The 26,321-nt window shown below is 42.1% G+C and overlaps 1 protein-coding gene across 1 annotated transcript in view; it reads left to right on the top strand.

Moving 5' to 3' along the window:
• The first annotated feature begins 294 nt into the window (after nt 1–294).
• The window catches only part of SERPINE3 (serpin family E member 3), a 51,698-nt gene continuing 25,671 nt past the window's right edge, over nt 295–26,321 (top strand). Inside the window, exons 1-4 of the mRNA XM_089680358.1 lie at nt 295–493; nt 10,160–10,448; nt 18,800–19,033; nt 25,163–25,360. Of these exons, the coding sequence (XP_089536484.1) occupies nt 10,190–10,448; nt 18,800–19,033; nt 25,163–25,360 (691 nt within the window). The 5' untranslated portion in view covers nt 295–493; nt 10,160–10,189. The remainder of the gene's footprint in view (nt 494–10,159; nt 10,449–18,799; nt 19,034–25,162; nt 25,361–26,321) is intronic.

Here is a 26,321-nt window from a genome sequence, read left to right on the forward strand (position 1 = left end):
GACTGTTTGGGTTTAAGTTATATAATTGTTCACAGTAGGTCTGAAACTGGAGCTTTGATATTTTTAACAAAAAATGTTTCTTATTCAAAAGACCAATACGAAACATATATCAATACTTCAAATAGACTATTGTCAAAGGCTTTACTATTTATAGCCATGCCTATATAGCATAAAAATCCGCTGAAGTATAATCAGGTCACACTGTTGTAAAGATTGAATGAAAAGTGCTGACTGTATCTCCAAGTGTCCCTTCTTGTGCCTTGCACTGGATTTGCTGGTGAGTGACCAGCCTCTCTGCCTGGCTCTATATAGATCCACCAGTACACAGGAATTTGGCCAGAGTGGTACAGACATCGCCAAAAGAGACTGCAGTCACCGACTATCCCTTTCAATGCAGTCTCATGACTTAGCTTTACACATCCACACATCAAAGTGCCTGACAGAAGGAGATTCACAGAGAGATACGTAGAGGAGGTGCAACACAAGGCAAACTGTGAGTACACCAGCAGACGCCTGCCATGAATCAATCTCTACACAATGAATGGGATGCAACTACATACAAAATCACAAACCTGTAGATTGTTTCTGCCTAAGCTAAAGCTAGAGAAAAGATGTACAAATATTGGAGATGACAGATAAAAACTGGAGCAACTGTAACGCTGTTCCTTATAGTATTCATCTTTCCAATTAAATAAAATCTGACCACATATTGTCATGGACAACTCCAGTTTTAAGAAATCAACCTATTGTGCGGGAATTTTTGAATACTGGAGTAAAAGAAACAAAGAAACAATGGCAGATATAGTAGCCTATCAGATGCCATCTCTTGTTCCTGATAAAAAGAATCCATGAATGTGGTTGGATATTAAGGACAATATATCCAATCCTGCCCCGTTTCATTATTACAGGTTATAAATAGACATTTTTTAAATATAATAAAATATAATAATGAAACGTGAATATATGTAATGAGAAATTATTTTATTTATGTTGATATTGTTTTAATTTTCAACACAAGGAGTTTAATGGCACCCACAAAAACTGTATTAAGATACCTGTGGTTTTGGGAAGTACATATGACAGTCAGGTTAAGCATGGGCTACCACTGATAACAGATCTCTGATAAGGATTGGCCAAAAATGTACCCTCGACTGTCTGATTTCAGTTAATAGACTGCTCAGATTGTTGGCCACACATGTTTTTTTCCAGATTTGATGTGTTACATCAGCAAATTTCACCAACAATTGTGTAAGGTGAGGGTCTACCTGACTACAATATAATGTTAATAGATTGTTAAGGTAAACTCGCGCAGTGAAAAAAATAAAACAATTAAATGAAAAACAAAGTTGTGACTTTTGTCAATCTCTAAGATCGATTCTGATACAAAATGTGTATATGCACACCATTTGTGTTCATAGTTCATAGTGTTCATGGTTGTTTTATACTGTAAGCTCTAATGAGCAAGATTCCCATGTCTCCTGATTCCACCATGTTCTGTAATATGTAATGTTCACTATCTATCTGCACTGCATTTAACCCAGAAAAAGCACACAGATCAGGAATATTGTATAATAATAGCAGGGTGCTGTACTGATTTATTTAAAACCCAACTCTGGGCTAAGAAAAAATTATCCTTGAAGTGGGGCTGTGTCCACACTGCAAGGGTTAACTGTTTATTTATGTCTAGAGCAGCTATTCTCAGTCAGGGTTCTGTGGAACCCGAGGGTTCCTCCAGAGGTTGCTAGGGGTTCCTTGAGCTGTGGCTGATTGACCTCCTTTTTTATGGTGCCTACATAGTTTTAGAGCCAACATCACTTGGCAGAGTCAGCAGCATGACACCAGTGAACTTTTTAGCTATCTTAAAAGCAGCAGTAAACCGCTTAAATCCCCTGAATAATGGCATAATGTGCTAGTATGTATCACATACTAGCACATTATGAAATACTTGACTTAGAAAGAAGCCCCCCAGCATCTTCCCCTGGTCTTCCTTCTGCTTTCACTGGCTCAGGTCCTTTGAATGGCTGAGCCGCGATGACATCACTCCCATACATGGGGGTCATGGTGTACGACACAGAGCTCTGAAGGGACAGCATGGGTGACGGCACCGGCAGCATCCAGTATGAATATCTTCTAAACACTGCAACTTTAGGAGATATTCACTGTACCCAGTGGTGTATTTAGGTTTCGTGCTACCCCAGGCAACACAAAAATCGCCCCCCCCACACGGAGAGACCCTGACACTGACCAACATCCCCCACGAAGAGTGCCTGACATTGACCAATAACACCCCAGCCCCCCCACCCGCACCTGAGAAGAGAGCCTTCCACTACCACTGCCCCCCATACACTGGCAACCCCCCAGTGAAGAAAGAAGACACCCACCTTCACAGCTCTGGACATCCCTGGGAACAAGAGTCAGGCTCTGCATACACCATCAAGCATTCCGCAGCCTCTCTCAGATCCCACCTGGTCCCTATGCTGTGCGTGTCTCTTCTTCCATCCCTTCTTTCAGGGGGTGGCGCTGTCCCCCTGAAAAATTCCTCTGCCCCCATGAAATATGCCACCCTAGACAAATGCCTTGTTTGCCTTGTGGTAAATATGCCTCTGACTGTACCTACAGGTAAGTCTTATTAAAATGACTTCAGCAGAGCACTGGTTAAAGCTTGTAGGAGGAGTTTTCTTTCTGCTTTAGGAGGATGCAAAACCCCTGACCTCTGCTGGACCGTGCTGATTGGCCCTATGCTGATCACATGCACTCTCCCAAGAAAAAAAACCTCTCTAGTAATACACACTATACTGATCATGTGCAGAAGGGCTATGGGTTCAGTCTGTGTTATCAGCGTGGATAGTTGAGCAAGAGGAGGGGCAGAGAAAACAGGATAAAACAGCCTTTTTACACAATGCAGATGATTAACCCCTTAGGTTGCACAGTGAGTATAACCAGCATGCTTTACTGTATATACAGACTGATTTTACTGTTGAGGGTTTAGTAACACTTTAAGCAGACTTTACAACCACTTTAAAGTAGAATTAAACTCCCACTGGACACTTGTACCTAAAGGTAAGCTTATAATAAAGCTTACCTGTAGGCACAAGGAATATCTCCTAAGCGTGCACTGTTTAGGAGATATTCAGTGTCCCTGGAGCCAATGATGTCAACAGCGCATGCGCTCTGAAGGAACAGTATATATAGCTCTGCTCTGAGGCCTAGACTCCCGCGCACATGCACAAGAGTGATGTCATCGCGGTTCGGCCAACTAAGTAGCCAGAACCCGTGAACCCAGAAGGAAGATCGGGTGAAGATGGAAGCCCTGTCAGCAATGACAGCATGCCGCTGGAGGGCTTCATTCTAAGGTAAGTCTTTCACAATGTGCTTGTATGCGATGCATACTAGCACATTATGACGTTATTTTGCAGGGGAATTTTTTTTCTTTTTTTTTTGGCAGTTTACTACCACTTTAAGGGTGTCATTCTGAGTACCACTGTAAGGGGGATTTCTTCCCACTGACCTTCAATGTAAGTGACATTGTTCCCACTTACCCCCCAATGAATTGATTTTAGCAGGGTTTCCCCAACACCTGAAAATTATTTCAAGGATTCCCCAACGGTAAAAAGTTTAAGAAAGGCTGGCCTAGGGAAACAATAAATGGAGATACACTTACCTCACCCTCTGCAGCCAGATCAGTCCCCACAGCTTCTGCACCCCCACACTCTAGCGGTCTAGGGTCCTGACATCATCAAGACCAGAGCAGGGTCCATAGTCCTGCTCTGAACATGAGGACACCAAGGGCAGTCCAGCTCCGGAGCATGGGGGAGCGCCTTCTGCCATTTGCCAGTTGAGTGGAAGATCAGGTAGATAAAATTGTTTCTCCTCTCCCCTGGACCAAATGAGCTATTAACCCTTGCAGGGCAGACACAGCCCCACTGCAAGGGATATTTTTTTCTGCCTGGAGCTGGGCTTTCATTTTTTAGTTTAAAAATGATAAAATCAAATGTAATATAAATGTAAAATCAAGGACTCTTAAGCTGGCTATACATGGATTGAGATTTGGCCAGTTCAATAGGATCAACTTTTCACGAACGGGCTTGTTGAAAAATGTTTACAAGTCAAGCACATGCAGCCAATGTGCTGCAGCACTGATCAGTGCATTCTAATGGCAGGAGGGTTCCTGTGTCTGAATACAACTACACAGTGGGGAGGATTCCCACATCCACATCAAATGTGTTGTTAGGGAATTGCACTCAGCTTTTTTTCCTTCAGTTGGCTGAAGTAAAAAAATTACCAGCTTTACTCTATACTCATCATAGGGTGTCATTCTGTTTGTATTAGTCACAATCTTCCATCATCATTAAAATTTCTATTATTGGAATTACAGTTATTTAAAATTATTATTAGAACAGAAACTATTGATGTTCTGTAGTAAACATAAACTAAATTTGAAGTTCAATAAAAATATAGATAAAAAAGATTTCAGGACTGGAAGGAACAAATGGCAGACACTGCAATGTGTCCATCAGTTATTTGAAGAACAGGCACTATGGGACCTTTAACTGTAGGATCTTCTGTTATTACACTGTCAGATTAGTTTTACATTTTGTCAGCAATCATTCAAGAACAGGGATGAGTAATTTTTGTGAAATTAATTTACCCACAATTATTTTATTTTTTTAATTGTTATATAACCTGTATGGCGTGCTAGGACATCTCCACTGAAAATTCGAGACACGTCACACTGCAAGGATAACATTATCAAAGCATTTTTTTGTTTCAGATATAACAAGGGATATTGTACTGCTATACCAGCCTTTCTCAACCAGGGTTCTCAGGAACTCTGGGGTTCCTCCAGAGGTTGCTAGGGGTCCTTGAGAAGAGAGCAATGGCAGATTGATCTCCTGCCGACATTGGCCACCAAAGAAAGGGGGCACTAAAATGTTCACTGTCTATTTCTTTTCTGGCCATTATTATTCTTTGTTTCATTCAGTGGAACCTAATTAATTATTTAAAAAACATACCAATCATGCTAATGTATCATAAGTTGTAGATTAAATAATTTTAGTTGGGGTTCCCCGAGACCTGAAAACTATTCTCCTTGATAAAAAGGTTGGGAATGGCTGTACTATACAATGCCATCTATAATAGCAAAGAATAATAACAATTGAATAAAAGAGAATTCTAATAACAATTAAAAATAATCACCCCATTTTTATTTTGTTATAGAAGTCTTCCAAATTTAAAAGTCAATCCTCTTTGAGAACAGAATACATAAATTCCTCCAGTTTAGATAGGATTTTTGTCCTGTCAGTCAGAGGCTTGCTAGAAGCCTGGGTTGAGTCAGCCTGGAAGTGAAGCATTGAGGTTACCTCAATACAGGCTGGGAGGCTCTACAGGACAGAGTTTCTGGAGCCTTCCCACCCTTGTAAAAAGCTCTGGCACTTTCTAGAAGAGGGGCAGAGGAGGGGAGGAGGCCTGGATTTGCATGTTTGAGGGAACCGGGCCAATCCCCAGGCAGGAGGCCTGGCATTGTGGCTAGGACAACCCTTAAATATGGGAGAGCCTGATCAGCAGGATTAGTTGGAGTTGAGTGGAAGATGGAGTGAAGTATGGTGCTGGTGTGTGGAGCCCAGGAAGGGACCCCAGCAGATGGGGGGGGGGTGGCTACCTACAGACTGAAGCCAGACAGAAGGAACTCCACTGTCACACAGTCTACTAGGAAAGACAGAATGTTAGCAGGGAAGGAGCTAACCCTGAGTAAAATCTGAAAGCAGCTGTAACCCATTAAGCTACAGGAACAGGAAAGTGTGAGTACTCCTACACTCCCTGGACCAAAGAAGGGAGAGGGCGGTCAGGTGCAATACCCAACTAGTTCTCCCTGGGACTACTTTATTGTAGATCTTGGAATCCCTTGCTCAGGGACACCCTCCGGACAGCCAGTGGATGAGGGATTTTCATCTGGGTTCTTACGAGGTTCACCAAAGGGGACCAAGTGCTCCTTACAGAGATCGTTTGCTGATTTTTGTCCATTTTTGATGAGAAGTTCATCCTCAAAGTTGTACAGTTCCTTGGGCATTCCATACACCCCTAGACCCCATCCAAGTTGTTAAACCCTAATAAAAACAACAAAACCAAGATCAAGGACTGTTTTACTGACTTCAGATGAGAGTGCTGGAAAATGAGTTTTGTCTGGCTGTGCAGAGCTTAGGGTGGACCCAAAAACTCAGCAGCCCTCGAGGGGGTAGCACTACATATCCTTGGTTACATGTAAAATGAAGTTCTCTCATGACTATTTGAATACTACTCCTAGGAAATGTTGTTACTATAAGAATTTTCTTTTAAAAAGCTCAACTTCATCATGATTTTTTAAGTGTAACATTTTAGGTGGGTCAGTGAAAAAAACATCTTGCTATAGATTTATTTATTAAATCTAGGTGAATACTTCCAGATTTTAATTTTTACCTTAGAGAAATTGTCAAACAGATGAAAATAAAGTATATCTAATCCCTAACTGGATGACATTTAGTTTGCTAAAGCACTTGGTATAAATAATTGTCATGTTTTTTCATAAAATACAGTTTAAACTGTGCCGAACAGGGGTGTCCGACTAACGCAACAACGCGCTGTCACTTACGCAACAAAGGCACTCTCAGCCCCACACTACACAAAGATTTTCCAGCTTGCAGGACCACAATCTAGGTGCCAACAGACTGTGAGTGATTGTTACTGAGTTTAGTTAACTAAGCAATTAACTCTTTAAAATGCCACCACCGAAGATGGAAACTTTCACAAGATTAGCAATAGCAATTACGATTTTAAAATAAACTCCTGTACACACACTGTCACCACAGACAGGTATATTCAGAGATTTATCATATACATGTAGCGCTCTTCAAGAGACAGGGATTCTTTTTGTTTGTGTTAGCATGTTAGAGACAGTTTTAACACTTTTCAAAATAGCGTTTAATAATGAAAATGTAAAAATGGTGCAAATAAAATATTTACAAAAAAACAGATATTACAAAGTAACAAAGAGATAACAAGTAACAGAGAAATTAATAGGAGTTGAGGGTGAGAATACTTAACAATGTCCTGGTTTAAGAATCCAATGAATAAGCAAAGACGGTAAAGTGGCTCTCTCAGTCCAGTTAGGTGTTCATTCCTTGCTTTTCTTCACATCAAGGTGGGTGTTGACAGAGACTATCTGACCAATCATCTAGTCTAAGGGGTGGTTGCTGGGATGTAATTACATTTATGACTAAATCCCAGATACAGTTTTCTATAGGTATAAATGTCACTGAATACCTAATATATAAAGACTGCTAATGTGCATATTTTTGTCAAGCATGAAATTTGCTTAGAAATGAATATAAATATGAGAGGTTTCATATGTCTGCTTTACCTAAAAGGGATACAGGGTGCCAGTGATTCTCCATATCTTCTAATATGGTGGTCCACCGAATCTGGTAATAGGCATGATTTACATGGTTCACTCAGGTGATTGGAGTCTTTTCATGCCACTTCAGTATGAAGAGAGATTGATTGTATTTATGAGGATCGCTCTTCATTCATCACTTTGAAGTTGGACTTATGTATATGGACTTTTTATATATATCACATTTGCACTTTTGAATGTTTTTGATGTACTTTAATCTATTGCATTTTGGAGTTTTATGCACTTTATTTTTCTGAATTTGCACAATCAATGGGGTGTGGTGTATGTGTGTAAACGTGCATATTTGCACATGTATGCACATAGTTACATAGTTGGTGAGGTTGAATAAAGCCATCAGTCCATCCATAAAATAAAATACTGATCAGCAGAACAGATTTTTGTATTTTTATTTTTTTTACTTACCTATATGCAGCATTTATTTACTGTGTGTAGAGGCCAATTAAAAACAAAAGGCTGCATTTAGATCAGTAAAAAGAAAAAAGTCTGAGTGCCTGAAAACATGGCATGTGTTCTTGTGCAAGGGTCCATATATGGAAATAAACATATATCAACAAAAAAGTGTAGCGCTACCCTCTTGAGAGCCACTGATTTTAGTTCCCCCTATTTTCCTGCATGACCAGGCAACACGCATTTTCCAAATTTCATGCAGAGTCAGTAACCAGTCCATGGGCTTGTTTTTGTTGTTTTATTTGGGGATAAACAACTTGGATAGGGTCTAGGGGTATATGTAATGCCAACTTGACTAGAACAAAATGTCTGAGGAAAAACTTCACAAAATGTAGGATCCTGGACTCTTCACTTCCTCCGGAGTGGCAACAGTCTCTTGACAGGTCAGTAACACACTCTCTATGAGGTACACTTGGTCCCTTTCAAATTAACCTCTTCAGACCCCAGCTAGAACTACCCATCCACCTGGCTGTCTTTTGAAGAGTATCCTGAGGCAAGAGATTCTGAAGCAGACTTGCAGTACTGTCCCAGGGAGAACTGGTCGGGCACCTTGCAGCCTTCTCTCCTGTAGAGGTATAGAGGTACTCACACTATCCTTGTGTCCTGCATCTTTGGATGAATTGCTTTAGGGATTTTGCTGGACTGGTTTCCTTCCATGCTGTCCTTTCTTGGTGGACAGGCAGTGGAGCTCCCTCTTTCAGCTTTCTTCCGACCTCCAGCCTAGAGGCAAAGCCCCCTTCCTCTGCAGTGCCCTCCCAGGCTAACAACAACACTCCCCAGTACTCCATCTTCCACCTGACTCCCCTGCTGGCTAGGCACTCTCATATTTATGGGCCAGTCTGCCAAACTGCTGGCCTCTTGCCTGGGATTGGTCAGTTTCCCATGAATATGCAGATAAGCTCCTCCTGGCCTCCACCAACTGGCTTCTAGAAACCTCTCCAAGCTTCTAGAGCAGAGACAGGTACCAGAGGACTGACCTGTAGAACCCTCCAGCCTGTCCTGAAGTAAACCTTCTGACTCACACTCAGGCCTCTAACTACACTCACAAACTATGTACACAAGGGGGCACTATAGAAGCTTAAAAAAAACAACATTTTAGTTCCTTTTAGCCCTTAGTTAAACCTAATTAGTTTTTAATAAATTCTTTATTTCTTTTTGCCCTAAATATTTTTGCAGGCTCTTTTGTATGTAAAACTTTGTTTGTAAATTTACATTTGTTCATGCAGTACTAACTTTTAAAATATGTGCAGGCAGGTTGCCTACAGGTTGGGTTTGTTGGGACTTTGGCATCCTAGTCCTGGGTGCCATAGGACCTTGTCTAGCTCTGAGAGTATTTTCATAGTATTTGTGTTTTATAATGCCAAGTAAAAGAGCCGAGGGAGGGCACACTTTAGCATCCTATTTTTTTTACACATACATAGTTACAACAGTAGATCATGCCTGTGCAATGTATGTCAGCACATCTACATGTAGGCCCCAAAAAGGGGCTTATATGATGGAGTGGCAATTCAGGAGCACCATTGTGAGACAGTTGTCAACCCATAATAGGAAGGGCCTAAACAAGGACTTTCATGGCAGGATCAGCAGATATTATTTTAATGAAAGCTGCAGGATGAAAAGAATGTAAATCAGCTTTTGAAATGACATGTTAAAGCTTATAGATTTTAATGTCTGGCTTTAGGTCTGATTTAAAGTGTTACTAAACCCACAACAGTAAAATCAGTCTGTATATGCAGTAAAGCATGCTTGTTATACTCACTGTGGAATTTAAGGGGTTAATCCTCTGCATTGTGTAAAAAGGCTGTTTGATCCTGTCTTCTCTGATATTCCCTTCTTCTAGTGTCTTCCTCTTATCACATGATAAGATATATTGTGCGGAGTCACTCTGCACATGCTCAGTTTGGTGTGTATTGCTAGAGAGGGTTGGTTTTTTTGGGACAGTGCATGTTATCAGCACAGGGCCAATCAGCACTGCCCAGACAAAGGTCAGGGGTTCTGCATCCTCCTAGAGAAAACTCCTCCTACAGGCCTTAACCAGTGCTCTGATGGATACTGATAGAAGCCACAAGACTGCTCTAACTGCTGATGAGAAAAGGTATATAACAGTTTATATTTACTAAAATAATTGTATTTCCATGTTCTGTGTACTGTGGGAGACCAGATATAGTGAATGCAGGGTCCGAGGTTTAGGAACACTTTAAGCATTAAATGCTGTAGTTTGACATGCAGTATCACATCTGTATTTTATCCATTTATATTCCCTAGGACTGGTGATCACCTGGCCACACATTCTCCATGCCTCCAGTTTACCTGCTCCTGATGCTCGTGTGTTTAAGTTGTTTCAGCCGAGGATACAGCCACTCGTATGAGAGACTCAGAGAGCTGAATACGGACTTTGCGGTCAGGCTGTACCAGATGTTAGTGGAGACAGAAAACAGGACTAACTCAGTGATCTCCCCAATCAGTGTGGCCAACTCTCTGGGGTTACTGCAGTTTGGAGCTCGAGGAAGCACCTCCGCTCAGATAGAGAATGTGCTGGGATACAACGTTAATGGTAAAATATTATTTAGAAAATCATTTTTAAAATGTTTAAACTCTTTAAAGCAGTAGTCAACTTGCTGGGGTTGAACTGTGGCCCCTGACATCACCAAAAGGACCATACATGATATTCAATATAAATAATGTATAAAGACTGGAAGGTCTCATTCACACCTGTGGCTAACATAGCTACACCTCTGAATGCAACATGAAGTGGATTGCTTTCGGAGGGCATTTGACAGGCAGCTAGGAGGCGATATGTCATTTTAACCTTCAAAATGCTTTGCAGCGCGGTTGTGGCGCACCCTCATTCACTTGAATGGGTTAGGTTCGTTGGCTGCACCACCAGGAAAAGTGACATGTTGTGTAAAGTGGTTAGAAACCCTTACTTATTCCAAGTAAAGCAACTGGCTTCAGGTGATACACAGAGATAAAACAAATCCTCCTACATTAGTTGTACCTGTTTATCTGCAGCCATTTCTACTCTACATCTGTTTAAAGTCCAGAATTTATAGAGCTTGAATGACCATCAGAAAGCAGGTGGAGGGGAGCTGAAGTTACCCTCTTCATAGCTCAAGGAGAGCTGATTAGAGAGAAGGGACATGGGACACAGCCCCCTTCACACAGCACGAAGGAAGGCTGAGGCTGTCAATCACAGGCTGTGTGCTGGAAATCCCTCCCATCACCTTTTGTTACCTCTTGGTGTCAGGAAATCTTGTCAGAAATGATTCATGCAGATAGCAGAGGAACAAGGCAGCAGACAGAATTGACATTTAGTACTCTGGTTTGAGACAAGACTATACTGTAGCTATAGTTTTGTTCATACTTCATGTCTGAGGTTTACAACCACTTTAACTTTCACTGTGGCTTCACCATGTGTACAGCTGTCAGGAGCCTGTCAGGGGGCAGTAAATCCATGGCTCAACTGCTGGATTTTACTTCCCCCTGGCCACTCGTGTGAATGAGCCCAAAAAAGGCTGCAAAGGTCCTACAGCAGACACACAGAGACTGGTGACATTCTACAGGTGTGGGTAGATATGCAGAGTCTGTCAGAGATAGGGTACATGATGCATGCCAGAGATCACCTGGAGCTTGGAGAGAGTGAGTGAAGGTTGGCAATTTTTTTAATACAGGAAGGAAAATCCTGAAGTTCTAGTTTTAATCCGTTTAAAGCTACATGTCCATTTAAGATATCCTCGTATAGAGGGTGGAAACGCTGCTGTGGGATTTCACTGCAGAACGAAGAACGTTGTCACCCTGCTAAAGGAAATAGAGAAACAAAATCATCTGTTGGGAATTTCAACAACTGATAACACTTTTTTACAGAAATGTCATTTCTGGGGGGCATTCTGTACATCTGTATACAAAACCCCTCCGGGTAGCCATATTGCATTGCATTTTACAGAAGATCACAGAGCTGCAGATTGAAAAGAAAAGAGAATTTTTAATAACATTCAATTAGAATATGACTTGAGTCACAATTGTATACACTATATTATTTGTTTTTGCTGTTTGTTGTTTTTTTCCAACTAAAGCATATATGAACCCTCACCTTGTAAAACAATCTATTCATTTTACCCGCTGGCTAACCACATCACTTAGATGTGTGGCGGCAAGCTGGCTCTCCTACTCTGGATTATGTACTAGGCAGGGGCGGACTGACAACTCATGGGGCCCCCGGGCAATAGGGGATCATGGGACCCCTGTGTCCTTGCCCAAACTAAAAAAAGCCTATGAAAAAGGTACCAGGGTCATCTCATGGGGCCCCCTACTGACCCCAGGCCCTCGGGCAGTGCCCAAGTTTCCAAATGGTCAGTCCTCCCCTGGTACTAGGTACATCCGTCCCAGCTGAGCTGTGATTAGACACATCACAAGCCGATCAGCAGGCCAATGATTGACAGCTGGGACCTGCTGATTGCTGATGAGGAAGACAGGGCAGAGCTCTGTCAATATAAACAATACAGAGCTCTTCCCTGTCAGCAGCGATGTGCCAATTTTTGTTTCCCTGCAAATCTTGAAGTTCTAGCTTTAATCCATGCAAAGACATGCTGATAGGTTAATTGGCTCCTGTCTAAATTGGCCCTAGTATGTATGAATTTGAGTTAGGTACCTTAGATCATATGTTCCTTGAGGGTTTGGGACTGATATGAATGTACAATATATATGTAAAGCACTGTGCAATTTGAAGGCGTTATATAAGTACCTGAAATAAATGATAAATACATTTAAAAAAGACCATTTAAGATTACCTTGTCCATAGGGTGGCAACGCTGCTGTGGGATTTCACTGCAGAACCAAGAGCATTGTCACCCTGCTAAAGTGACAGTTGATAAAACTATTACAGGGGGGGCTCATATAAAGAACCACTGCTTTTTGCCTATAGTTCCACTTTAAATAAAAAGTATGTAACAGTCCAGATAATAGCAAGATTTTTTTATTTTATCGCCCCAATAGCAAATGACCTTTTTTTTGTAATATCCTTTAATAATTTACAATAACAAGGTCAATTTCAGAGGGTCACTGAATGAGTTAAAAAATAGCTTCATACACGTAAGTTTCAATTTAATAAGATACTTAAAGGATTTTTTTATTTAAAAGAATCAAGATAGTAGGATTAGTCGGTGCTCACCTTATGTGGCATGGTGATCAGATGTCTCCCTGAGCATTGTAATAAAGGTCTGTAGGTTTTTTTCCCTTCTCAGTTACATATCTATGAAAGTCAGCTGCTTAGCAGCAAACTGTCGTAGGGTTCCAGTGAGTATTTTACATTATGTTATAGTCTACTGTATAGTGAATTTTATTGTAATGCTCACATTTTCAGTAGCTCATTTTTTATATTTTCAAAATGTTATTTCATTAATATTATTATTATTATACAGTATTTATAAAGCGCCAATAGTTCGCTCAGCGCTGTACATTACAAAGGGGGACAGAACATGTGACAGAACATGTGACAGAACAATAACAATACAATGGAAAACACGAGGGGATCGAGGGCCCTGCTCTTTCGAGCTGACAATCTAGGAGGGAGGGGATGGTGGCACAGGAGGAGATAGCTGTAGAGGATGGAGTGGTAGGAAGAGTGGAGGAGGTTGGCAAGTTAGCAGGGGGTGGGGTAGGCTTCCCTGAAGAGATGGGTTTTCAGGGTGCGCCTAAAGGAGAGGAGAGTAGGTGATAATCTGATGGTTGGGGCAGGGAGTTCCAGAGGATGGGTGACACCCTGGAGAAGTCCTGGAGGCGGGCATGGGAGGAGGAGACCAGGGAACTAGAGAGAAGGAGGTCTTGTGAGGATCGGAGTGTGTGTGCCACACTTCATGTACAGTTTGTAGATTCCCCTTTTAAGAGCTGTCTATATGTAAGGTGTGCTAATTAAAAAAATACTTTCAGTTGAGACTCACGTTTCTTATAAAACTGGGGGATCACAGGGTCACTGGAAGATAATCTAAAACAGTAGTTTGCTTTTCACAGGACATTTTAAAGGTGGTAAGAAAGTGATATGTTACATCCTTGTAGCTTTTTTTAACCCTCAAAATGCAGACCCATCACATGATACCCTGCTTTGCGGCTTCAGCAAAAATGATCTGCCATGTCACATAAGGCTGGCAGGACCAACACCCATCCTGACCCATTCATTTAAATAGGGCCATACAACAACAGCCCTGCAACCGCATGCAGTGCACCTGACTTTATTTGGCATGTAAAAAAAAAAAGGAAGGGGTTCCAAAAGCTCCAATATCATTGGAGCAGATGGTGGATAACTTACGTGCCCACACATGGGGTAGGCTTGTTGCAATAAATCCCCAAACTCCTGCAGCTTCTTCTGTGAACTGATCAGGTGCAGGAGCTCAATACCCTTCTGCATTGAACTAGTGTTTTGAGAGGTAGACACTGCTTTGGGCTTGTAATGTTGAGACGTCAGCCTGATGGTGATGAGTATGTGGGCTGGCATCAGCAAAGCCTACAGGAAGCCTACAAATAGAGCTCGTAATGTGGGAATACTAGCCATATAAAGTACCTGCTGCACTGGTACCCATCAAGGGGTGTATTTGTTGATTTAAAGTATATGTGAACCAGGGACGGACTGACAACTCATGGGGCCCCCGGGCAATAGGGGATTATGGGGCCCCTGTGTCCTTGCCCACACTCAAAAAAGCCTATAAAAAAGGTATCAGGGGCATTTCTTGGGGCCCCCTACTGACCCCAGGCCCTCGGGCGGTGCCCGAGTGCTCGAATGGTCAGTCCGCCCCTGATGTGAACCTTCACCTTGTAAAACAATCCATTTATTTTAAAATAGAAATTAAAAGCAAAACAATTGTATATACTCTATCTTTTCCCTTTTATCATAAGTGATCACGTACCATCTGTTCTCAGCTGCATTGTGAGCTCAGAGAGCTGAGGGAGGAGAAACATCAGCACATTGGCCAATCCCTGTGAATGGCTGTTCACGGGGGGGCATGTCAGGACAAGTCTGATCTTTGGAAGAGAGCAGGCTGAGTTCCCAGCACAGCCAGAAAACTGACCACACTGTGCTCTCATACCTTGTGTGGTCAGTTTTTAATAGGAAAGCGGGGGGTTGGCAGGTTCACCAAGGAGTTCACACAAAGGAAGCAATACAAAGAGAAGAGGATACTTTTTCATATAAGTACATGGTACAGCAGGCAAATATCAGGAATATGAAATGTTGGGTTTATATACTATTTAACTGAAAAAAAAAAAAAAAAGAAACAGTGGATTGGTCATTCACTGATATTCATGGATATCCCAGTCTAGGTTGGATCATAAACCATACAAAGTGATTGGTGGGGATAAAACCACATCACCTGATCAAATATCAAACTTTCTGCAGTTTGAAGTAAACTAGTAGAGTGAAATTTAATAGCAGCTCATTTCTGATTGGGTTAGAACATGTGGTTGGATCTTTAGAACATGATGTTAAAGTGACTCTGACCGGAAGGCATAAGGACTGCAGTGCTCCACCAGGGCCACATACTACCTTTCTACAATCAGTGATTCTATTTTTCTAACTCAGTGATCTACTGCAGCTTCCAAAATTTTCTGAAAGTCAGTATTTACAACTAAGCACAAACCCTCATGCCGCAGGTGACAGACCTCACACTGCTCAAACATGAGAAATGCATTATGATATTATTGAAGGAACGCGCATGTTTTTAGCATACTTAGGTTCCATGCACACTAGCGGGGTTTTTTGCTCACAAAATGCTGGTAGTAGCTTTTTTAGTAGCATTCAGAAACATTTAGGAGTGATAGCGTTTTATTAGCATTTTTAGAGAACATGTAGAGGAAAATAATTATAGAAAAAAGCTGTTAGGAGCTTTTTAGTAGCGCATAGCAGCGTTTAGAATTTGTTTCTGTTGGAAAAACGCTCAAAAAAAATTCTACAAATAAATTTGTTTTTCTACTGCTCCTAGACGTTCAAGTTCAAAAAATGCTAATAGCCTAAAGTAGTGAGCATAGACACACAGGATAACACTATTTAGCTTCTAGGAGTAGAATAATTTCAAATAACAGCTTCTAGGAGCTTCAAAAAATGCCAGTGTGCATGGAGCCTTCGATGTTTGGGCAGGGATGGTAGGGCACACTCTACGAAGTAGGGAGTCACTATACTGGTCCCTCTACAACCAGCAAACCTATTCCTTGCTTCAATGCGTTTGTTGCTGTGTATGTCAGGACACAGTATATTACCACACTGTACAAATGTAGGGGCTATTTTTTTATCATGTTGGGGCTACACTGCACACTCCCAGTTTTAAAACATAAAAAAGTAGATTAACTTATTGTCAGCATGGGGAACCATGCTGATGAACATCAATCTACAGACAAAAATCCAATATAAGGGCTCATGTACACGGGACGTTTGGAAAACTCTTCTGAACTATATAAACTGACTGCTGGAAAATGTAGGTTAAAAAACGTATGTTTAGCCACGTTTGCATACCGTGTTTATGCGCTTTTGCGATTAGAAGCATTTTTTTAAGATAACCTCAGGAGACCTTCCAAAATGCCCAGAATGCACTGAAAAACAGTAAAAAATTTACTATTTCAGACATTTTGAGAGAAATAGAGAGAGCAGAAGCAGAGAGAGCAGTATGTGTTGAGATGATCTGTCTTTTCTGTTTGTATTCACTATGGATCCCATTATGAGCATAATACGGAATGTTCTACCATTTTTTCCTTCACGCAAAACCTAGAACTGACTGCGCTGGTGTACCGGGTCCATTGGAATATATGAAAAACACTTTGCATGTATTTCTGATGATGAAAAAAGGCTCTGGACAGCATCTGGCTATGGAACAGTTAAAAACCGCTTTTAAAGCAAACGCTTATAAACGTGGTAAGCCGCGTTTACAAGCGTTTGGCGTTTGAAACGCTGATAAAATCTACTCCTGAACGCAAGTTTGGTGCTTTCAAAAAAACGACTGTAAACTCAACTGCCTGTAAAAGACTGTAAACAACGATGTGTAAATGGACACATAGGAAAACATTATGGAGAGTTCAGGGGCTGCTACAAAAAATGCAGAAAAGCTCCTAAACGTGAGTTTATCAGCTGCAGTGTACATGAGCCCTAAGAAGAAGCTGACGTGAGTAGCCCAAAATGACTAAAAAACACCACAGCTACTCTACCTGTAGAGATGCAGCCTTCATAACCAGTTAGGGTGCTCAGGAAAAATACAAGGAGGAGAAACAAAGCACAAACCCTTCTCATTACAGCATGCTGACGGCCAAGGCTGGGGCTTGTGGTTACCATCCTGCCATTCCCAGTCCTCATCAGACCCAGGCTGTGTCACCCATTACATGTGAGTGCATTTTTTTTCTAATAAATGTTTTACATATTTAGCTCTACCCCCTAAGGAGCCGCAGGATTTTGGGTCCCTCTATTTCCTGCACTGCCAGGCAACACGTATTTTCAGCAAACACACAAAGCAAAGTATTCAGTCCATGGGCTTGTGTTTGTTGTTTTATTTAGGGGAAAACAACTTGGATAGGGATTAGGGATTATGGGATGCTCAACTTGACAGATTGGGGACCAATGTCCTGTATTTATGTACAAATAAGGATGGATTCTGAATAATACTCCAGCTGAAGTGTGATCAGTCTCTTAAAAGATCAGTAGCAAAGTGACTTCGGTAGCAATGTGACTTAAGGACCTGGTCATTGACACCCGGGGCCGTGATCGGCAGCGTGGGTAGGGCAGTTGCGCACCCCTCCCTAGAAATGCAAAATCACGTATATATACGTGATTTTGCGCAGCAGGCCCACCCTGCAGCAGTAAAAGTACTGTGGGCGGGCCTTAAGCAGTTAAAAGACCAGTGGGTGAGTCATATTTCAGAATACCTATTTAACAAAGATACAATATAAAAATACAATAGTACCCCATTTAATCAATGCAGCAAAAGGGTTGATCCCTGAATTTTGATAGGCCCAAGAGACCCCAAGAATAAAAGACTGGATAAAACGAATAGAATTTATATACAGGAATGGGCAGCACAGTGTGGGCAGCACAGTGGCTAAATGGTTAGCACTTCCGCCTGACAGTACTAGGGTCATTGGGTCAAAACCCAGCCACGACACCACCTGCCTGGAGTTTGCATGTTCTCCCTGTGCCTGCATGGGTTTCCTCCAGGTACTCTGGTTTCCTCCCACACTCAAAAGACATGCTGGTAGGTGAATTGGTTCCTGTCCAAAATTGGCCCTAGTATGTATATGAATGTGAGTTAGGGACCTTAGATTGTACTCCCCTTGAGGGTTAGGGACTGATGTGAATGTACAATATATATGTGTAAAGTGCTGTGTAAATTGACAGCGCTATATAAATAGATAACTATATTTTAGCGGGGAAGATAAAATCATGAAGATCTTGGAAAAGTGAGGAGAATTTAAAACTACACAGAGATTTGTAGAACTGATGAAGTAGAATGGGAAAGAAAATATAGGAAAAAGAAGTAAGGAATAAAAAGTTGATGTTATGATAAGAGGATACATTTGAGTTAGAGGAAGATAGCAGAGGTGAGAAAAACTACTAGGAGTAAAAAGATAGTGAAATGCGGGGGGAAATAATGGGTTGGGGTGGGGGACTTTAGTACTTTTTGAGTCAACAAATATATAACCATTGAAGTCAAAATCCCTGATTTGCATGCTTCTTACAATTAAATGACTCCAATGTTGCTTGCCAGAAGCCATCAAATCTCCATGGCAGCCATGGAAATAGCATTTTTAGTCCACAGCGGCTTCTTATTCAGGTCAGTAGAGGTTTTCTGTAATGGCCAGAGAGTGTAGGGAAATTAGGGTGCTGTATTGGTTTTATTATAGTCTGTACAATAACATGGTATGCTTTCTTCCTTATTTTAGATGAATCTGTACGAAATTTCATGAAAGCTATGCACAGGGAATTGGTGAACTCCAGCCAGGAAACGTCCATGCACTTGGCGTGTGCCTTGTTTGTGCAGACTGGGACCTCCCTGTCTGCCCAGTTTATTGAGAATGCTGCACTGTGGGCAAACAGCAGCCTCCAACAGGCTAACTTCAGTGAGCACACATGGACAGCAAGTCAGATCAACCAATGGGTCACCAGGAACACAGGAGGTGAGGAGATCTCTACTGCAAATCTGTGCCACAATGTACTGTTATCAGAATTTTACTGTAAACAAGGCTAGTATAATTGTATTAAATACAGATATTATTTTAAATATATATAAATTAGCCTCTAGAGGGAGCTATAATATGTTTAGTGTAACTACTTTGTCACTCTTTTAAAAGGATAGGTGAACCTTTAACCTCTTCACGCCGGCCGAACGTAAATGTGCGGCCTCCCGTCGTCTGGGCCTAGACGCCGAGTGGCCGCACATTTGCATTCTATTAAAAAAGGACATATGTGCCGGGAGCGCGCGCCCTGCGCGCTCCCAGCACACATATCCAGTACTCAGGGAAAGGTCCCAATCTCCTCTTTCGATCGGGAAATATCCTGATCATGTGACCGCCGTAACGCGGTCACATGACCCTAAACCCCACCTCCCTGTTTCTGAAACTCTTAAAGGGCCAGGAGGCGCCGATGCAAAGCGGTTAAATAAAGTTGCATGTTCCTCCCTGACCTAGCCCACCCTTCACCTCTCCAGATGTATACTTAGTTCAGTCTGGCTGATGCGGCCTTCAGTATTTGTTTACACCATGGCTGTCCAACCTTGACTTTCCTGGGCCACACTGAAAAAATTGTCTTGTACAGGGGCGGATTGACCATTTGGAAACTCGGGCACTGCCCGAGGGCCCGGGGTCAGGAGGGGGCCCCATGAGATGCCCCTGGTACCTTTTTCATAGGCTTTTTTGAGTTTGGGCAAGGACACAGGGGCCCCATGATCCCCTATTGCCCGGGGGCCACATGAGTTGTCAGTCTGCCCCTGGTCTTGTACCAAATATAAACTTGGGCAAATATACAGTAACAATAAGGATGGCTGGTGAGCAGAAAACGTCAGGCAGATCACAAGTTAGCGATCACTAATATAGATAATGTACTTATTTGAGTAATAAAACTTCATTTTTTGTTTAGTTTTTTCTTTTACAATGGATTTTATTATGGACAACATAACAACAAAGAAACAGTCAAAAGTAAGATCACTGACACAAAAGAATAAAGTATACAATTCTTCTGATGAAGGACGTGACAAATGCACTGAAGTATTGACAAAGAAAGAAACTGAGTACATAAACACAATACATAAAAGGGTGGAAAGAAACCTGATAAATTGCATTAATAGAAAACAAGTAATGACCAATGGGCTAGTAGGAGAGGGCCAAAGATAATCACAAAAATCGCATACAGAGGATAGGAAAAGCTGGGCACGGAGCCGCACTGGACGCACATCGGTACTTCACACCAAGGACTCTTGAGAAGGTCCGACAAGTATATAAAACATTGCAGGTACAATTCTCTAGTAGTATTACAATCAGTGCAAATAGCATGAAGACTAACAAAAACAAAGAAGAGAAAGAGAAAAAAGAAAAAAAAAAAAGAAAAGAAGGGGGAAACAAGGATAGTTAAGACAAAGAAAGGGCTCCAGGGGATTCTTGTATCGAAAAAAGGGTCTGGCCAAATCTAGATGGTTAAGCCACATCAATCCAAGGGAGCCAGATCTGCAAAATTTTTGGGTGGGTGTCTAACAGCATGGCCTTTAGCTTCTCATTAACCATTATAAAATTCATCCGGTTCTTAGCGGTCTCGAAGAGAATAAGAGGAGTTTTTCAAGCTCTCGAGATCGTTAATTTGGTAGCCATAAATAGATGCGATGCCAGCTGCCGCTCCGGACGCAGTAGGCCTACTAATGGTTTAAATAATAGTGCCTTGTATGGGTTGCGCTTAATATCTATGTGCAACATAGTGCGGAGAAGGGCTTGGACCCTAATCCATAATCTGCACACCTTGGGGCAAGTCCACCAAATATTAGCCATGGTGCCTATTTGTTGACAACCCCAAAAGCAAGTCGGAGAATTGTTTTGTTTTTTTATTATAGAAAGTAAAAGAGGGCAACATAAAACTAAAATCAATATCTGCTTCGATGGATGCAGTAGCAATTCTCAATCTATTCTCAAGGTGCTCATCACATATTACAAATATAGGTGTTGCAACAGATAACATGAATAATATGTGACTGTGAACAGTGGGAGATTGTTCTTTGGAAATAAAAAAATGTATAAATGTCCAGAAAAGAGCCATATGTGTTCGCTAAGTGTAAATATATTTTTACAAAAAAAATTCCCCCCCCCCCAAAAAAAAAAATCAAAGTTTTTAGGTAACTTTATCATTTTGTTTTGGGTTGCATTCATAGCCATCTTGGGCTACGTGCGGCCCGTGGACCACAGGTTGGACAAACCCGGTTTACATTTTTCTTCCGAAAGCCTTCTTTGAGCTGGCGGCACCTATGCAGTAGCCCCATGTAACTTATATATATCAATCATTGCTGGGAAGCATTGTGCAAAGTAAATTAAATAAAATAAATGTATATTCTACAACAGATGTGTCTACGTTTAAAAAAAATTACATAAACTATACAGTGAGTCCATAATTGTTATCAAACATTCTTAAATATATGAAGTGAGAGTCCGTGATTATTATCTCCCACGTGTGCCATTTAAAGGATAAGTTCACCTTTGGGAATATGTGAGAAGGTCCACCCATTTTTAGGGTGGCACATGTAACATGTTCCCAATGCTGCAGCCACTACTCAGCACAAATTGGGGAGTGTTTTATTTTTACTTTTTTTTGTCTTCATAAAAACGTGGCCCCTCCCCTCCCTGCACATCATGCGCCTTGACGAATGACATGCATAGCCTTGCTGGACCACCTGGGATATGCATGTCACATATCCCAGGAGGCCTTGAGTGTTCCATTCAGCTAGTAGGAGGGGGTGGGCCTAGCAGCGAGTCATCATGAGGCCCCGCCTGCTGATCCTGAAAGAGCCAATGTAAGATGGTGGCACCAGACTGAACTGTGTCTGGTCACAGAATGTTGTCAGTGGGACAATGCTGGATTCAGTGGCTGGGTGAGTATCCATACTGTGATACAACACCACCAGGTAAGCAGAGGTAAAGTTAAAAAAAAAAGAAGGGGAGGTAAGCTGAAGTTCCTCTTTAGTAAGTATCTGATAATTAGTGGACTGGTTATAACTTGGTAAAGTGGGTCTCTAGCTGAAACCTTTCATTCTAGTGTTGGATAGCGTTGGTAAGGGTTAAACCTCTCTCCGGTTGTTAATGTTGTCTGTGTTCCATCTGGGGAAACCGTGCCACCATGGCATGAAGTAAGGAGAAATTTCCCAAAAAGGGATGCGTTCATCTTTAACCACTTGCCTACTGGGCACTTGTACCCCCTTCCTGCCCAGGCCAATTTTCAGCTTTCAGAGCTGTCGCACTTTGAATGACAATTGCGTGGTTATGCAACACTGTACACAGATGAAATTTTTATCATTTTTTCACACAAATAGAGCTTTTTTTTGGTGGTATTTAATAACTGCTGGGTGTTTTATTTTTTGCGCTATAAACCAAATAAGAGCAAAAAATGTGAAAAACAGTTTTTCTTGTTTCTATTATAAACTTTTGCAAACAGGTAATTTTTCTCCTTCACTGATGTGCATTGATGAGGCTGCACTGATGGGCACTGATGGGCACTGATGGGGTGATAAAGATAGGCAGCACTGATGGGCACTGATAGGCTGCACTGATGAGGTGGCATGGATAAGCAGCACTGATGGGCACTGATAGGCGGCACTAATATGAAACAATGATGGGCACTGATAGGCGGCACTGATGGGCAGCATTGATGGGCACTGACTGGCGGCACTGCTGGGCACTGACTGGCAGCACTTCTGGGTGGCACTTCTTGGCACCATTGATGGGTGGCACTTATGTTGGGCATTGCTGGGCACAGGTGGGTGGCACTACTAGGCAATGCTGGGCACAGGTGTGTGGCACTGCTGGGCACTGATGGGCGGCACTGCTGGGTGGCACTGCTGAGCACTGATCATCAGTGCCCTGATGATCAGTGCCGATCCGTCCTCTGACAATTTCCAGTTATCGGCAGTGCTGTGACAGCTTGAGGAAAGTGCAGCCAATAACTGGCTACTGCATTTCCCAGTGATCTGCTGTGTCATTGGACACAGCGGTAAAAGGCCGCTGTGATTGGCCTTTTACTACATCACTTGCTCAGTGGTATCCGTAGGACACAGCAATCATTTAGATCGCTGGGTGCGCACCCCCGGGGGCACGCGGGAGGGCACGTTCTGGGAGGACATCATATGACGCCCTCCCGGAACTGGACAACCATAGTCGTCATTCGGCTATAGCGCGGTTGGCAAGTGGTTAAAGGATCAGTCTTTATTCTGATTTTTGAGGATCTTTGAAAATTAATTATTCCACAGTGTCCTACAATTTGCAATTATCATCATTAGGACAACTTAGCATGACTTCCTGTATGATCCTGTTAGAGTACATAAACACAACATACACATGCAATCTAAAAATGAGAAGGCTTACCCTCTTCTGTAGCATACACCTGGTGCAGAATGTGTAGCTGTAATCTAAGGTTTTAGCTTTGTCTAATTATCTGTGAATAAAAAAGGAATACAATGTATGATACAAATAGTAGCAGTTCACTGTTACCAGTAGAACTGACAAACTGATCAGTGTAATATTCTCACTGGACCAGGGTTTCTCAACCAGGGTTCCATGGAACCCTATGGTTCCTCCAAAGGTTGCTAGAGGTTCATTGAGGAATTAACAATTTCTGCCTCTTAGATAAGTTCTCACTTACTTATTTTCCACCATAATTTGCAAATACATTCTTTCCAAATCAGCCAATGTGATTGTCTGGATTTTTTTTCTCATTGTCTCTCATAGTTGAGGTCTACCTATGATGCCAATTACAGGCCTCTCTCATCTTTTTAAGTGGGAGAACTTGCACAATTGGTGGCTGACTAAATACTTTTTTGCCCCACTGTAAGTCCCTGCCAATGGATTTTGGTGTGCTTTTGTGAAGTGGGTAGAGTAGGGAGAGAGACTCCATCTGAAATGGAAAGTGACTAGTGACAAGGAAATGTTCCTGATGGGGAGGGACAGGCCAGGCATTCTCTATTCTCAAAGAAGCCTCCCCTTTGGGACTGGACCAGCCAGGCAGCACTTCACCCTCTGAAGCAGATGCTGTCGGTACATCTCTCACTGAAATGTGATTGTTTTTCGATAAGCAGCATTCTCCCACTGGGGTATTTGTATTTGGCATTCTCTTCAATACAAGTTCCAAGTTTTATTGCCACCGGACTCTGTGTCTTTACTGCCGCCGTACCATGCTGCAGCTCATCATTTGTAGATTAGTGGGAGGATTTTGCAATACTAATGTGACTGCTCAGGATATTATGCTACTTGCTGAGACATGGAAACCAGAGATGTCATTGTTTCCTATTTAACGCAAATACTGAAGGTAGCAATAGAGAAGGGGGGAGGGGGGGTTTCTCCCAGGTTCTGAGTTGCTTAGCAGTGATATGTGAGGAAGAGCAAAGTGTTAGGCCTCATGTACACATGAACTCACGCGGTACCAGTTTATCTGTGTTTAGTGCTTGGAGGTTTATTCATTTGATTGGCCAGAGTATTTTCCATTGACATGGATAAATGGCCAAGTGCTAAACGTGGCTACTGTTTAGCCACGTTTAATTGCGTGTACATGCGTTTTTGCTGCATTTAGCAATTTTTTTTGACCAAAATAATCATCTCCTGCATGCACTTATTCTGCATTCACAAGAGGAATGTTTATCTGCCCCTAAACTCTACTGCTCCTAAACTCTTGTAAAAGCCTATCTGTACATGGACACATAAGCTTTTATTGAGTTGAGTCCAGAGGCTTTGACAAAAAAAACGCTGAAAGCTCCTAAACTCACATTTAGGAGCAACAGTGTACATGAGGCCTTATTAGAGAAATGTACCACATAGCCTACACATTCACAAAGCTATAGCTACAAATTCAAAAACACCTGGAAAAGTACCTTTATTTTAACCGCATGACAGTAATTCTAAAATCTCATTGGCCTCAGCTGAAAATCACTGTCTATTTTTTAAAATAAGAATTCTTATCCTGATGTGTGCGCTTTGTGAATCGAGCCTAAAGTGTATGGTAGATACAACATAAAAGCATGATTATAATTTCAAGAAGTCATTAGTAAAAAATTGCTTTCCATCCAGGTGGGATACAGACTCTCGTACCTTGTGGACCTTTCCTGCCAGGTTTTACACAGATCACACTTGTGAGTACAATGTATTTCAGAAGCCGATGGAAAACCAAATTCTCCTTCACAGACACACAGACACTGCCTTTTATCAGCACCGATGGATCGGTGGTCAAAGTTCCTATGATGCATCAAACTGCAGATGTTAACTATGGTAAGGAGGAGCAAATTATACGGTTTATACTGTATGGATTGCAACTAATCTATTACTATAACATAGCACTTACACCTGCTTTTCATACCAATCTTTGTTGTGTTTTTATTTGACAATGACAATATAATGTGGAGGTGTTCTGTTAACCAGGGGAAAAGAAACAGATTTTCACTGTCATTTAACTGCTGATGGTTTGCATCTTTTTAGTTACTATGGGCAATGCTTCCACTCGGGACTGGATCTAGCCTGTCTGATGTGGGGGTGCAGTAAAAAATGTCAGGGGGGCAGAGGATGGGAAGTCAGCAGGGCAGTTTGCAGGGTAGTGTACAGATGCCATTAGTTTGTAGGGCAGTGTAGTGGTCAGCAGGGCTGGGGTAAGGGGTCAGCGAGGTTGAAGACAGGGGTCACTGCTGGCAGGGCAGAGGACAGGGGTCATTTTTCACAGGGCATTCAGCAGAGCTCCTTCTTCCATTCCTTCACTGCACACAGCTTGGGCACAGGCAGCAGAGCTCCTCCGTCCCACAGAGCGCATAGCTGAGATCAGTATAGTGTCAGACAAGGATGGTAAAGTATCAGATTAGGGCAGTATAGTGTCAGGCTAAGGCAGCACAGTGACAGATTACAGCAGCATAGTTTCAGATTAGGGAGGTATAATGGCAGGTTAGGGCAGTAAAGTGGCAAGTTAGGGCAGTATAGAGGCAGGTTAGGGCAGCATAGTGGCAGGTTATTGCAGTATAGTGTCAGGTCAGAGCAGTATTGTGGCAGGTTAGGTCAGTATAGTGGCAGGATTGGGCAGCATAGTGGCAGGTTATTGCAGTATAGTGGCAGGATTGGGCAGCATAGTGGCAGGTTATTACAGTATAGTGCAGGGGTGGGCAAACTTTTTGACCTGAGGGCCGCAATGGGTTCATATATTGGACCCGGGGGCCGGACCAAGAGTAGATGAATGATGTGTATGTGT

Source organism: Staurois parvus, unplaced genomic scaffold, assembly GCF_062004578.1.
Source record: "Staurois parvus isolate SC_StPar_1 unplaced genomic scaffold, SC_StPar_1.0 ptg000242l, whole genome shotgun sequence".
Lineage (NCBI taxonomy): Eukaryota > Metazoa > Chordata > Amphibia > Anura > Ranidae > Staurois > Staurois parvus.